The sequence below is a fragment of the Phaethon aethereus genome (genome assembly GCF_964289735.1).
Source record: "Phaethon aethereus genome assembly, chromosome: 2".
In the NCBI taxonomy this organism is placed as follows: domain Eukaryota; kingdom Metazoa; phylum Chordata; class Aves; order Phaethontiformes; family Phaethontidae; genus Phaethon; species Phaethon aethereus.
The window spans coordinates 161,516,752-161,531,808 of NC_138582.1; the positions used below are offsets into that span (position 1 = coordinate 161,516,752).

Here is a 15,057-nt window from a genome sequence, read left to right on the forward strand (position 1 = left end):
CTTGAGGATGCTTGGCTGCAGAAGAGTGCACCAGGCTTTTGGAAAGCGATTTGGTTTATTATTCAGAGCGTGCGTTTGTTCTCTCTGCAGGAGCAGTTTGAGTTTGCTTTGACAGCAGTTGCAGAGGAAGTGAATGCAATACTCAAGGCACTTCCCCAGTGAGCGGCTCAGTCTCCTGAAGGTTCCCGCAGGATCCGTCCCTCGTTTTCCTCATCCTCAGTCCCTGTGAATGTTCTTGGAAACCGTGACCTGACCTTAACTGTGTATCTTCTGTTGTAACTACATAGTGATAGGGTCCTCACAAACTCCTTTAGCTGGTAAAAGTTCAACAGTTAAAATGTGTATGCTGTTTTTTGGGGTTTTAAACAAATTTTTAAAAATACATTGAAGCCTCGGATTAAGTGACAGAACAATCCATCTAATTCCTCTCACATTCTCAAAGCCCTGAATGTCACACTTTGAAAGCACACATTCATCTTCTTAATAGCAAATATACAGTATTGTGGGTAATTAGTGCAGTCAATATAGTCTCAGAAAACAGTGTCCTGTTATATTTTGTAACTTCTCAAAGGCTGAATAAGAGTGGGGGGCCTGAAGAGAATGATGATTGTTCCTGTACAACGCCGAGCGAGAGCACGAAACAGTGCTGAGGTGTGAGTGAACACAGGTCCAGGCTCTGGCAAAGGGAGCTTGCACCTTCTCGTGCTGGGCTTCGGCAAGCAAATGTTTTCTTAACTGTTGTTTACTTTTCAGCTTTGTGCCATGAATGGAAGAAAATCTGAACTGTAAGTAAATAGGCCTGCACAGTTGTTGCAACTGGGGAGAGCAAGTTGGTCATGTTAATGGGAACCTGGGGGATAACGAGCGCAACAGCTCTGGCCGTGTACCTACCACCGACAGCGCAGAAAAGGAGAGCACAGGCTCACCTCAGGTGATGGGGAAAGGGCCTGTCAGCAGCCAGGTAAATGTCCAGAGCCGTTATGGAAACGGATTGTTGCTTTTATGGGATTACTGAGGAAGAAAATGGGACTCTCCTCTTCACTTTTTCGCATTTCCCTCTGTAAAGCTGTGCTGTGCCAACCTTTTTAGCCAGGAAAACATGTTTCTGTAAAAGCCTGGCTGAAGGAGAAATCTCCAATCTGCGTTTTATGATTCTCATCGAGTCTGTCTGAACCAGATGTTCGTTGCACCTTTCTGCAGAGGCTCTGAATGATAGCTATTTTAACTAACCATTAAGGGATACAGAAGCACACAGGTTGAATTTCAGAGATTCTTGTGTTCTCAAAATCCTAATGCCTAATGCTAAAATATGTCTGTAAATGGTTGGGTTATGCAATCTTGCTTATGTGAATTCACAGGTTTAGTTGTGGTACTCTTCTGAAGGAATTTAAATTATTTAAATTATTTAAATTATTGATCGAAAGTACTCTGATGTATTTGAATGAAGGGCCTGAGAGTAAAATTATCAAAGATACCTAAGTGATCTAGGGTCTTAATTTCATTTTCAAAAGTGAATACTTGGATGCTTTTTCATACGTCATCTTACATTTCCAACATTTAAGAATCTAGGGTGCTTTTTTTCCAAAATATTAACATTGTTGTGTGCTTAAAACTGTATTAGGCTAATCATTTGACTTCAGCACTGGAAAATATATAATTTAATTTAATTTGGGAAGGGGACGCTTTTATAAACTTCTAATCAGTGAAATGTTAAAGATAACAATGTCGTAGAGTTTTACTGGCGCAGAGGTAACAGGCATCTATCGAAATCAACCATGTTGCAATTTTGTGTTGTAGGTGTGGATATTGGTGATTTCTTCTTTTTAGCAATTAAAGAGTTATTTTAAAAAAAGCAGAAAGCTTGTTACTTTTCGCCATACATTTTTGTATGCTTTACTTGGTATGTGCTGTTGCTTAATTTGTGCATCCCATTACTATGGCAGTACGGAGCAGTTACTGCAGATGCCATCATCCTCTTAAGTACACATACTGTACATTAAGCCACATGTTTATTTTATGGCCTGAGTATTTTAGAGCTTTCCTAGCAATAACTAAAAAAACTAATGGAGTATGAATGAGAAAATTGCCTTTTTCATTTGATAATTTAGGTTTAACAGGATTCTTTTATTACTTTAGCGAACCCAAAATTGCAGATCAGGGCAGATGAGATCAGTTTGAGCAGTATCAGCACATGTTTGAAGTAGATTTACTGTGAACCATGTATTGCAGCTTTCTAAAAATACAGGTAGTTATATCCAAACAAAGTGTCCAAAGAATCAAAATTAGGGCATCCTAAGCCGAGCCCTCCGACTATCGGGTAGAATTACTTCCCAGTGCAAGATGCTGTGCCATTACCTACTGCCAATGGGCTAATGGGTTTTTAGCACGGATTTCTGCCCTGGGATTCATTAGCGTTCGCCTTCTGACTGTCCCTGTGCATACCACAAACATGGCTGATGAGCCTTTCGTTTGCACTTCAGGAATATTTTTTAATTGTTCTTTTGCAAATATTTGCATTTCATAATATCAGTTTCAGGGTGATACCTATTAATTTGCAAGCAGCTGAGTGTAGGACTTAAATATTGGTCCTCATGCTTCAGAGTTTATTTAGCGTAGATTAGAGGGCATTAATCTTCCCAAGGCTAATGGGGCAGGGATGTCTTGTTTTATTCATACTTGTAGACCAGTTTACACAACAGAAAGATGCAGTCTTACTCAGAGGGTTGGAGTATCTCCCACTGAATGTTATTGACAATCCTGTTACTTCAGCCATGGTTTGTACAGTTCTTATTCTGTTGACTGTAAACTATCACGCAGAATATTTCATCTGTGCAGGTAGCGTACTGTTCACTCCTCTCAATAAATGCCCTGCTTCTGGGGGTGATAGTCTGCTGCAGGGTCTGTTAGTGAAATGCAGGGCGATCTGGAGGGGTTTGACAATCCATTTTCCGGGAAGATGCCAAAGCTATGGATGAAGCCACAGAGATGGATTTCTCACGCAGGGCAGGTATTTCTTTACCCTTTTCACTGCAGTTAACTTAATCCTCATGATTTGGCAAAGGATGTTGTTCAGGCTACCTCTGGCCACTTGTGCTGGATATGGGACCTGCCCCATGTTCACTGGTGGGTTGAGTTGAGCTTCTTCCTGAAAGCCAGGATCACCAGGGAGCCCGGCCTCAAATGGGACCCATGGTCCTTCCCTGTTCAATATTCTGCTTGATCTTTAGTAAACTGATTGCGATTGAAGCTTGGGCTGGTGCCTGACGCGTAGCCATAAAGAGCATGTGTGTAATATTGACCATCCCCATGTACTTGATAAAGACAAATTGAATCTACAGGTGCTGTTTATGTGGTTGAATCTTTAAATGACACTTAAGGGGGGAGCTGCAGGGGGGATGATTTAACCCCAGTGCTCACAGTTTCCATCATCAATGGTCAAAGCCCATGGCTGAGGAAGAAAACCCTGTTTTCCCAGCGGCACAGCAGTGAGCAGAGCTGCTGGCCCCAAGCAGGGCAGCAGTGAGCGGACCAGACTCCATGCTTACGTAGTCCCAGTAGGTGCAGACATGAGGAATGGAGATGTGGTTGTCACCAGCATTCATGGTTCGTAGGAGTAACAGCACAGTCGCCCTTCCCATGACATGGGCCGGGATTTAGAGGGATGGAGGGGCAGGACAGCACCATTCCCCAAGGTGCAGATCCTTGCGGCTCAGCCCTAGCCTCAAGGAAAACAGTATTGGGGTTGCTGTTGGCTTCACGTGTTGCAGGTGTGAGCTCTAACCATTGCGCTTGGCTGTCGTTTGCGGGACCTGGCGCAGCCCAGGTAACGTCCAGTGGAAAAGTCCCTGGCAATTGTGAATTTCAGCAGAAAATCCCATACCCAAATCTCAATCCAGTAGCAAAACAAGCAAGATTATTTTTATAGGCGCTACTAAACCTTTAAAACATTTTAAAGTATTTTTAAGATCTACACTGATGACTAAACCTTGTTCCTGTCTCTAGCGTGCACGCAGAACCGATCTCCATCCATCCCCAGGGGAATGACAGCTATGGTACCTGCAAGGAGTTCATGCTTTATTAGTCAAATGGAACATTAATAAAACCCAACCCACTTCATAATTTCCAGAATAGTCATTAATTAAAAAAACTGTTTATCGTAATAGAAAACACGTATTTGATTAGCTTTGTTACAGAACAATAGCTCTCCTAATTTTTATTCTGCATATTTTATTCTTTGTTTAGAAAATTCTCTTAAGCAGTTGAGATAATTCGCTTTTTAAAACTGTACAGTTTCTATCGTTTTGCTTTTTAAACGAGCGTACACTTTGTAGATTTGATTTTTATATTTTTCTGTTAAGACTACATTGGCCATTACAAAAGCATTCTCCACCACAGTGAAAAGAAAGCTATCCTGGTGGTTTATCGTAAAAAAAAATAAATAATTAAAACAAAATTGCAGAGCTGTGGCATACTCAATCCAATTAGAGCATGACTCTTTACTACTCTTCATTTACAACATTAGAAATAAAATAAAGTTACACCAGCAAGATTTCATTTGAAGCTGTTCTTGCATGCTGTTTGTACTGTATTTGATGGCATAATATTGTTTTGTTTACAACCTTTTCTTTCTTGTCATTCTATTATATTCTTTATATGTATATAGTTTGAAAAAAAAAAAGATTATACAAAGTATTTTGTTCTACCTCTGTAAAAATCATATTTGTGAATAAAGTCATATTGTCTGTGGAGTACAGTATTGTGAATGCAGCATTACCAGCTGTGCTTTGCTTTTATTTGGGGAGGGGAGCGGTACCTCCACCCGTTGCTGGAGAGCTGGATTCTGAATATCTGAGGTGTGCACGCAGGGCTGACAGAGAGGGGCTGGTGGATCAGAGCATCATATTATGGGTGCTATGAACTGCCCAAGGTTTTATAGTTTTAAAATAGTAGCGGGATTCGCGGAAGGATTTGAACGGGTAATGGAAAATACTCACAGTTATATTAAATAAGGTTAAGAGGAATAAAAGTCTAAGGTTCCCATTTGAAGCGCAGCATAAAATAACCAGTCTTTTCCCGCGGGGACAGGAAGTAATTTTCCCATAAGCACTGTCCATTATATGAAGGTTTGTATCTTTCCATGAAATATCTATCGTTAGCTGTTATCAGAGGCTGTCTTTAGGATTAGGCAGCCCTGGTATGGCAATTTTCATGATCCTGTATTGTGCGTTAAAATTTCACTTGTGTTTTGAAGAAGACTTAAAGGAGTTTGCCACTTACCTGGAAATAACTAGAAAAAATTAAAACTGGAAACTGTCCTGGTCCAGCTCGCTCCCTTCCCATCAGAAGAATCACATTTTGCATTCTTTAACCTTGTTTGTTAAAGAACCTTTGCGTGTTTTAATACCTACGCCTTTCTCAGTGTTAGAAGGTGACTTTCATCTTGGAAGCAAAATATATGCACCATTATAGCTGTTTTCCTGGTGGTGTAATTTAGGAGGCCTTTCATCTCCAAGATAGCTTTCTGCAGCCTCTGGTAACATCAGATGGAGGACAAAAAGAGAAATACATTTAACTATATAACTACTGGAGCATTATAGATCTTCTAGGCAAACACGAAAGCCATCAGTTGTGCGTGCATTGATTCACCCAGCCAGCGCTTGCTTTTGGCTTCATGCTACACCGACAGGCACAGCCTCGCCCTCTCCGGTGCTCTGACTCTAGCGTAGCGTCTCAGCTGCTGCCAAGGGGCATTACTTTCTTCGTTGCTGTTATTCTTGGTTTTGTATTTATGGCTCTAGCTCCTTAACAGTACGGCAGACCGGGTGTTGGCTTCTGGTAGGGCTCAGGAAGGAGCTAGGTTTGAGTATCAGCCTGGAGCATCCCCAGCACACCTGGATGCTCTCGTTGCACAGCCCATTCTGTGATAATACACCTCCTCTGAGCCCGAGGTGTTCACGCTTTCGGGGACGCAGGAGGACACAGCACTCAGCAAACAGGGAGAGGAGGAAAGAGCTGCCCACCTGCTGCCCTGCTTGGTGCCGGCGCGAAAGGCAGAGACTTGCTTCTGCACCCTGAACTACTGCAGCCCCTCATACAGCATGAGCACCAGGAACTTTTCAAGTTGCCCAAAGTTCCTCAGGGTTTTATTTTTAGAACTTGTTGTAAAACTTCAGTGCTGACGGGATTGGTATTTCTGTTTTGCGTGCTGAACAAATACAAAGAACTACAAACCCACAGGGAGGGGTTAACCAGTAGGCTGGGTTTATTCTTGGACTAGTGATGGGACTGGCACACTGTGTGCTTGAAATGACTGAATCCTTGGGAAAATGCCTCTTACTGAAGTGGATTTAAGCCAATAATTAATTTCTCCCCTTGAGAATGCACCAGTGATCACACACACACAGGTAAATCAGCAATACAGAATAAAAGGCTCCACATGGATGACCATTAAGAAAGATACAGACTTAAATTAAATTTTGGGCTATATGACTGGCATATTTGCCCTGCACCAGATTTTTCCTTGCAGGAGCTTTGGCCACAGTTTTCAAAGATACAGGAACGTGTTACTTCATCATTTCCAGCAGAGGTTAGAGATGGGATTCATAGTAACCAACCTTTGAGTAGATTTTGCATGGACTTCTGCAGACAAGCAACTCATCATAAGCTTTCTTTGTAGTCAATGAAGGAAAATGTGCATTTTTAGGGTGTGATTCATCTGATATGGTTTGGGTGTCTACTTTACCATAAGGTGAATCATCCTATTCACCCAACACCCTGAAGCAGGGAGTTCCAATGTTTAACTATGTGTTAGGTAGAAAAGTATTTCCTTTTGATATTGTAAACTTTTTCCCTCGTAACTGCATTGTGAGAAAAAGGGAAGTAATTTCTGATTTTGTGGACCATGAATTTATAGACATCCTTATCCTATTCCTCCTCAGATTTTCCTGTTCCACACTGAAGACTCATTTCTCCTTTTACAGAAGTCGTCCCATGCCTTTGATCACCTTTGTTACCCTTCACCTTATCTTGTCCATTTGTGTTTCTGCTATGCTTGTGCTCAGGTGCAGAGGGCCCAGGCTGCAGTCCACTGTCATGTAGTGACGTTTTGGTTTGGTTTGGTTTTTTTCTTTTCTTTGGAATTTCTAATACTCCATTACCCTTTCTCCACTGCTGAGCACTGAGCTGGGGCTCACAGACCACCTTCATTCATAGCAATACCAGATCCTTTTCTTCAAGGCAATAGCTCGCCCGGAGGGCATCATTATGTCTCTGTTGTTAGGGATATTGTATTTCAAGATGTGCGTTACTTGTTTACCGTCAGTGATTTCATCTCCCATCTTCACAGTCCCGCATCATCACAAGATCTCTCCATGACACTTCACAGTTACTTTTGTTTTTACAACCCTAGATAATATGTGTCATCCACACTCTGCCTGCTCACTATCACCTCCTCCTTTTTCACATTGTTTATACTGGGGAATGACCACCACTGAAAAAACTGTCCCTTTCTTCACAACCTGTTTCTTATCTTCTAATCACTCTTTAATCCACAAAAAACTTCCCCCTAATCCCATGGCAGCTCAGTTTCTGTAAGAACCTTTCATGAGACAGCCTTGGCCAAACGCTTTTCGGAAAGCCAAATATACAATTTCAAGTAAATCACTGACATCAACGCGCTCACTGATTCCTTTAAAGCCTCTTAGTAGGCTTTTGAGGCACGACTTCCACCTGCAAAAGGCATGTTATTTCTCCCTCTGTTACGTAGGAACTAGGCATGAGGGGGTGGATGGAGCTTATACAGTAAGACACCTACTGAAATGGCTTTGGTATCCTTTCGGAGTCAGTGGATGAATGAACTTTAAAAAGGAGCTCTGCAGCTCAGCTAGTTGCACCCCCCCCAAAGCAGCACTTGGAGCACAGTGCTCTGGGTCATTTCCAGATGAGTTTTGAGTATCTCCAGAGATGCAGATTCCTCGGGGTCCTCTTTGTGAAAAATACCTTTTCAAGACCTAATTGAAGTTTTCCTTGATGCAGATTGATTGCTAATCAGCTCCTCAAAAAGTGGCCTACACTTGGACAGCCAAATCCCTCTCTAGGCTGTGCCACCAAAGTTGTAATTTACTGTAGTAGACACTCAGGCATGTAGCACACATGGAGGTATTTATATTTAAGAGTCTTAATCCATGAGCTGAATCCCACCCTGTGGGCAGGATTCAGTGCTTGTAAGTGTTCGGTGCCACTACAGACGCTGTGGGTATCCTGCCCAGCCTCCAGCGCTCACGCCAAATGGTTCAGGGTCTGAATTCTTGTGGGTTTTTTGCCAGCCCTGTGCTGGTGGCTTAAATCTCCTGAGTTGCCTCAAATGACATTGGGTGCCTACAGTCAGAGAATTGAATCCCACATCATGTGTGGATTCTGTAGCTTCTCACAAAACGCAAGGTATGGGAGGGAATTTCACAGGACAGTAGTTCCCCAAACTGGCAGCACCTTTTGAAAACCCTCGTTATGCCTGTTTGAGCATCCCTCGGTACTGGATTCAAGGTAGGGCTGTGACAAAGCCGCAGACAGCATTGCTTGAGCGTACGCCAAGCCCGGGCACGAGGCGCTGCGATGACCGCAGCAGGGCACGACCGGAGGGTAGCCTTTATGCTGGGTAGCGCTTCATGGCTTTGTGTACCTCACAGCCGGTGACAGCGTAGTGTGGGAGCATAAGCACTGTTGCTTTCCAGCACAAGAGGGGAAAAAAGGGAAAAGTGGCCAAAACCATGGTTTTTAGACTTTTGAGTTCATGTAAAAAATCTACTGAACAGCAGTGTTCTAGTAACGCTTGTTTCTAAATGTGGCATCCATTTCCTTCATGCAGGAAATCTGCTCCATTTTCCAGCAGATTTCATTTGTGTTGTCCAAGTTAGAAATGTTTGTTCCTGCATACGGATATTATGATAGAGAGTGAGCATGAGCAAGACCAGTTCTTGCGCTGTTACTGATGCTACACCTAATCTGTTGGGCAGAAGCCAGTGGACCCACAGCTTTGCAATCCTGTTAAAAGCATTGCTGAGGCTGAAAGGAAACCAGTGCTCTCATGAGTGGCTGAAGGGGAAAAACAAATCACCACTTTTTCCAGAATTACCTTTTGATTATTTGTAGATTTGTTTCCATGAGCAGGAATACACATGTCTTTTTGAAAAGGGAGATTAATATAACATCTGGTGTGTGTAGCCATGCATGGTTGAAGGAGCTGGGTAAGTGACCTGACTCAACGAGATGATCCTTACAGAACAGAAGGTCTTTAGCATTGACTTTTTCAGCTGTTCTACTGTTCATTCTAAGTAGAGCCCACATTTTTATTTTGTTTTTCTAAATAAGGTATTATAGAAGCTGAAGTAACAAGTTGGGATCTATTAGGTTTCACCTGAAATGAATTACAGTTCTGCCCATCCCATATACCTCCATTGCAAAGAGCCACAAGACAAGCAACCAGGCCAAACTGTGTTCCTAAGCAGTTAGGTAGGACTTGTCCTTCCTTACAGTTTTAGCACTAAATGCTGAGCCTTTTGGAGAAACCCTTAGGTTATGCCTGTTATGTTAAATGATATTCTTTATTTCTCTCTGAGGTTGAGGGAGTAAAGACACTATAACAACATAAGATAATGAGATGACTTGGGAAAGAAAACATTTTTGATGCACTTCTGGCTTGTATGCTTTCAGGTATTTTGTTCTGAAAGATTTTGTTACAGCTGTGTTTGCTGAACCAGACTCTATACCATGTATTGCCTGGAATCTCAGTTGTGCCAAATCCCTGCACCTCCCTTATCCCCCATGGCTGAGATGCCAAATGGAGATGGACGTAGTTTGTAGGCTGGTGCCCTCTGACATGAGACTGTAAGGCATAAGAATAGAAATCTTGAAGGTAAGACTGTTATTAACATGCTCCTTGCAGGAAAAACTCTACAGCAAAGAGGTTAAGACATTGTGACATTCTCCAAGGAACGGGATGGATGGACACCTTTGTAGTGATCTGCCAGGGTTGTCATCTCACTGCCTGAGCATTTTCCAGTATCTACTATCTTGTTCTTCTCAGTAAGAAAAAGAACATGTTTTTTGTCAGTTGTAGGTATTTACCCTGGGAGACCTTCACAGCTCTTCCTTTTCTGCATCCACCTAAACTTGCTTTTCCATAAGTTGTTAACACAACATCTGACATGCACAAAACCACATAAACATCCACAAAGCTCCTTTTTAGCAGAATGCTGGCTTGTGAAAGCTTTTGCAATTTTTCCTGGTGAATTCCAGTCCTGTAAAAGCAGGACTTATGTAAGTGGCAGGCACAAACAGCCCCGCCATACATAATCAATTCTACTCCCCCCATCCTAAAGCAGACTCCTGACAATATATATGCAAGTCTAGCTGGATCTGACCAGCATGAGTCACGGAGACCATCGTATTTTAAAGGTTTGTGCTGAATAGATGGCTGATGCTGCATGGGTTACACTATTTATAATGTATTTCAATTAATTAACAATTTAATGCTGGCTTAAAATGCCATTATAGCTTTTACTTTTGGCATCTGTGAAAGCTCATTTAATATGATTAATTTTTTTAAGTCAGGGAAAAGTAATTTAATCAGTTGTCTGAGTTTCCCTTTAATGTACGGTGAGATATAGGGGGTTGAGCAAGAAGGAAAGGAAGCACCAGGATCTTGATAAACTCCTCCTGCCCATCCCCAGGATCGAGGAATGCCTGGTACCTCTGTGCAGGTGAGCCCTTCCAGGAGATGACAGATAACAGCACAGCAGTGTACCACTAACAGATATGTTTACAAACCCTTTAGTAAGTATACACTTACACACACTTTCCTCTCCCCAACCATCTGTTCCCCAACGCTTCAGTCTGTAGTGTAGGCATAGAGGGTGGGATTTGCTTCCCCTAATCCAGCCAGCTAAAAATTAAGTGGTAGTCTCCGCTGGTCCTTTTGGCTTCCTCCCAAATCATCAGAGAGAGATGAGCAGTGGTGAGTTATTTAGCCCAGAATTGTTTGGGGCCTGAAAGTGGAAAAATACTGTTCCCAGTGGAAAATACAGGCTGGGCATTAGGTAGGCAGGACATGACTGAAACAGCCTCTCTCACGGAAGGAAAAGATCACAAGAAGTGGAAGGACTCCCACCTGGCTATGGGCTTTAGGTCTCCCCTGAAAGTTGCCATTCCCCAGCGTGCCTGGGGCTCTGGTCAGGGAAACTGCGTCTCTTGCAGGAGCGTTGCACTGCCAACAGGCAACCGCCAGACCCAGCTCCCACAAACCCTCCCTGATGTGCCAGGAGGACTGCAGCACACAGCTGAGAGCAGGGACTGCCCATGTATACGCTGAGTGTGTGCGAGGATTATGAATAATGAACATTTTGAAGTTGCATAGAAAAAAAACCATGACTTTTGTTTTTCTTTTTTAGCCAGAGATTATAAAAACAATGCTAGGACGGTGTTCCAGCTCTTGAGATGTCCCCTGTGCTTGACACAGGTTTGCTCTTCTTCCATCTTCAAACTTAAGTTTGCCAGATATTCATCATGGGAGTGCAGGTGGTGGGCAGTACCTCTGTGGTCCTGAACCAGAGCTGAGAAGCTGCTCTGGCATGGCGTGAAATGGCTCAGAAACAGATGGGGGTGAATACATCCTGTCTTCAGCAAAGTTCAAAGCCAGCTGAGTGATGTTGCGGCCATATGAGTTAGTACCCCGTCCCCACCAGAGATGCCGAATCACCTCCTGGCCCAACTGCAACCGAAGTCCAGCCTTCTTTTAACCACGTTTTGGCCAATATTTCACCCTTGTTCAACCTTTAGGTGCAGAATGTGGCATGTTGGGCCATGGGGGACCCTATTCCACTCAGTTTGCTCCCAGGTTGAATCAATAAAGGAGCTTTTTGCACTGTGTCAGGGTAAACATCTCCTGATCAGAGAAAGGACAAAGCTGTGGGTTTTTTCATAGCACACCATAGTCCCTCCTGACCTCAAAGGCTGAGACAGGGAAGCAGCCCTCGAGCAGAGCAGCATCAGAGCTAAGCAATGACCTGCCCTCTTACAGCACCAGGCACAGGAGGAAGGGAAGACCATCACCAACGAAGCTGAGCAGGGATTTCTTTCACAGCCTTGCCTCGGCGTGAGATATGCTGATAATGGCATCGTTTTGTGAATGACAAGATCGTCTGCCCCTAGAGAGAGGGGCATAGATTCATTAGCCAAATTAAGGTCTTGGAGGTGAATCATGACAAGCCTGGTAATCTGATAAAAAGGAATGTTTCCTTATTGAAATACAGATAGAAAGCTTTATTATTGTTATTTAAAAACCCACTGACAGGCCAGCAGATAAAGGATGTGGAACAGATCACTTTTGTTGGCTCTGGGAAAAAGTGAGCTATGGCAAGGAGGGGACAAGACAGGTTTGCACTTTTCACCTGGCTGGTCTGGAGGCTTTGTTTCTCCTATTCCTTTTGTCTTTTCTCCTTCCTGTCTGCCAGGCTACTATAATCTGGTCTACTTTCCTTCCGTATTTGACTTAACATAAATAGCTCTGCTGTCTCTGAACGCCTTCTGGCACTTGAAGGGCAACAAAATGAGTTTGTAGCGCCTTGTTAACTTTCTTCCTGATTTTTTTTTTTTTTAAGGTTTGCTTATTTTTGAAAATTGATTTTTTTTGGACAGTGCAACTAATAGGACTGTGCCTGTGACTTTTGAGTGCAAATTTATGTTAACTTCTCAGCTAACACAGTGGTTTATAGGATGGTTTATAGGATGGTTTTATAGGATGAGAGGAAATGGCCTCAACTTGTGCCAGGGGAGGTTTAGATTAGATAGTAGGAAAAATTTCTTCACCGAGAGAGTGGTCAAACATTGGAACAGGCTGCCCAGGGAGGCGCTGGAGTCACCATCACTGGAAGTGTTCAAAAAAGTGTGGACGTTGCGCTTCGGGACATGGTTTAGGGGGCATGGTGATGTTGGGTTAACGGTTGGACTTGATGATCTTGAAGGTCTTATCCAACCTTAATGATTCTGTGATTCTGTTTTTTCCCCACTGTGGACCATACCTTGCTAACATGTGTTTATCTGTGCAATTATCTCTGTAGAGATACATATCTATTATGTATCACAGATCTATATATACATAAACAACAACAACAGGGAAAAAAAAGAAAAAAGAAGAGCACAGCTATGTGGATACCCAGCAGATGGATAAGTGTACCTCCAGACATTTGTGCTGGATAAAACAGCGTCATAGCACTCCTACCAGCCACATGTTCACTTACTCATGGTTGGGCATCTATAGCTTTTGGTGTAGGAGATGTCCACCCCTTCGCTACCACCTTGGCTCTGCTAGGAGCTGGGAGTCATTTTGCCTCTACTGGTGTCCCTGCACCTGGTCATCAGCAGTGCCTCTCCCACCAGTTCCTTCCACTGACTCCACCAACACAGGGTGTTTCTAACCAGTAGGAAACTGCAAACATGATAGCCTCCCAGTAAGCTGTCACTGTAGCTGTGATGTTTGATGTGTTTAAATTAATAAAAAGAAGGTGGTTAGGGATGAAGTTCTAAAGAGGAGGTCAGTAAATTTGGTTTCCTAATGGAACTTCAAGGATAAACAAATACTTGCTTTGTGCCACATATAAAATAGGGATGGTGATGTTCATTTTTGCTGAGTATTGAGATGTGTATGTAGATAGTGGCACAATCTGCAGTTGATTTCTCTCTCTCCCTTGTGTGACTATAGGGAGTGGGTCAGGGTGCAAAATACACAGCCAAGATACCTGAGTTGCTATAAGGAATCCTGGAGCTAAGAAATAATTGGAAAAATTTAAATTGGATTTTTCCAGAAAAAATTGAAGATGTCCACTTTCGAACTAGCTTGAGAATCAGCTGCAAAACTGACAGATTTCTATTGAACAAATTCAACCTTTGGTGAAAAAATTGATGGGAAAAATTCACTGAAAATTTGCTTTTCAGGACCTTCTGACCACATTTCAAAGGACCCTTTCCTGAGGCTTGGCTACCCCAGACTGAGATTTTAGCCCAGTCCTCACAGCTTCTGCTTTGAGTAAGAAACCCTCCGTTTTTGTTTTTCATTGCATAAATATTTAGGCTGGATTCTGTGCATTTGCCACCTGCTGGGTTCTGCGGGGGGAAAAAACTTACCACCTACCACATCTAGAAATGTTTGATCACAAAATCGCCTCAGCCTTTGAGGAGCTTCATGGCTGCGGAGATAGTCACAAATACTTTGCCTCCCCATTAGCCTCGAAGACAAAAGCTAGAAGGTAATTCAGAACCCAAATGGGTATCCAAAAGGTTGTGATAGATGTCATTTTAAGCATCTTTATCCTTGGGGCTTCAGTCCTAATGGTTCCATACCTGGAGGTTGACATATGTCCTCTGGTTTCCTGTCCCACATCTGAGAATCTGCTGTCACCTGCCATGTCCCAACAGGACAGGCCAGCAGTGGACAATAAACACACCAATGGGTTGCTCACGTCTGTAGATGGCTGCCGGGAGGACTTCACCCCAAGCAGGGCCTGAATGAGTTTTTCTCCTCGGCTCGCGGCCTGAAGTTGTTAGCTCATCAGTGGGTGGAGGTAAACGCTCTGGCTGGACCCTGTGGCTAAGCAAACCTGCTGCCATTGCCGCGGGGGGAGCTGAGATCCCACCTGCGGCGTTTAACCGAGACACCAAATTTTGTGTGAAGGACACTCCTCTCTGCGAGGGACGTGAGCCTTGGCACGTCCCCGCCAGTCCCCTGACCAGGTCACGTTGGTGTGGCCACCTCGGTCCCCCCCCGGGGAGCGCAGGGGCAAGGCAAGCAGCGCCGCTGGGTGATTAGAGTGGGAGAATGAATAATTTTCACAGGTGCAGTTAGGAGCTTTCAGACAAATTGCGAAGACATATCAAATATACGTGACGGAAGACTAAAAGGTGAAACTCCGAAGACATAAAATTATTCCTGCTCTCAGCTCCCCTGAGCCTTATCCAGCAAATGCTTGACTTGGGTTTTCTTTTTTTTTTTTTTTTTTTTTTTTTTTT

At 43.3% G+C, this 15,057-nt stretch overlaps 1 protein-coding gene across 1 annotated transcript in view; it reads left to right on the top strand.

Annotated features, from left to right (window-relative positions):
• Positions 1 to 162, top strand: part of PTPRN2 (protein tyrosine phosphatase receptor type N2) — a gene marked incomplete at its 3' end in the record, with an annotated part of 669,211 nt that extends 669,049 nt beyond the window's left edge. Inside the window, exon 23 of the mRNA XM_081996867.1 lies at positions 91 to 162. Coding sequence (XP_081852993.1) covers positions 91 to 162 — 72 coding nt within the window. The remainder of the gene's footprint in view (positions 1 to 90) is intronic.
• Positions 163 to 15,057: the final 14,895 nt, after the last annotated feature.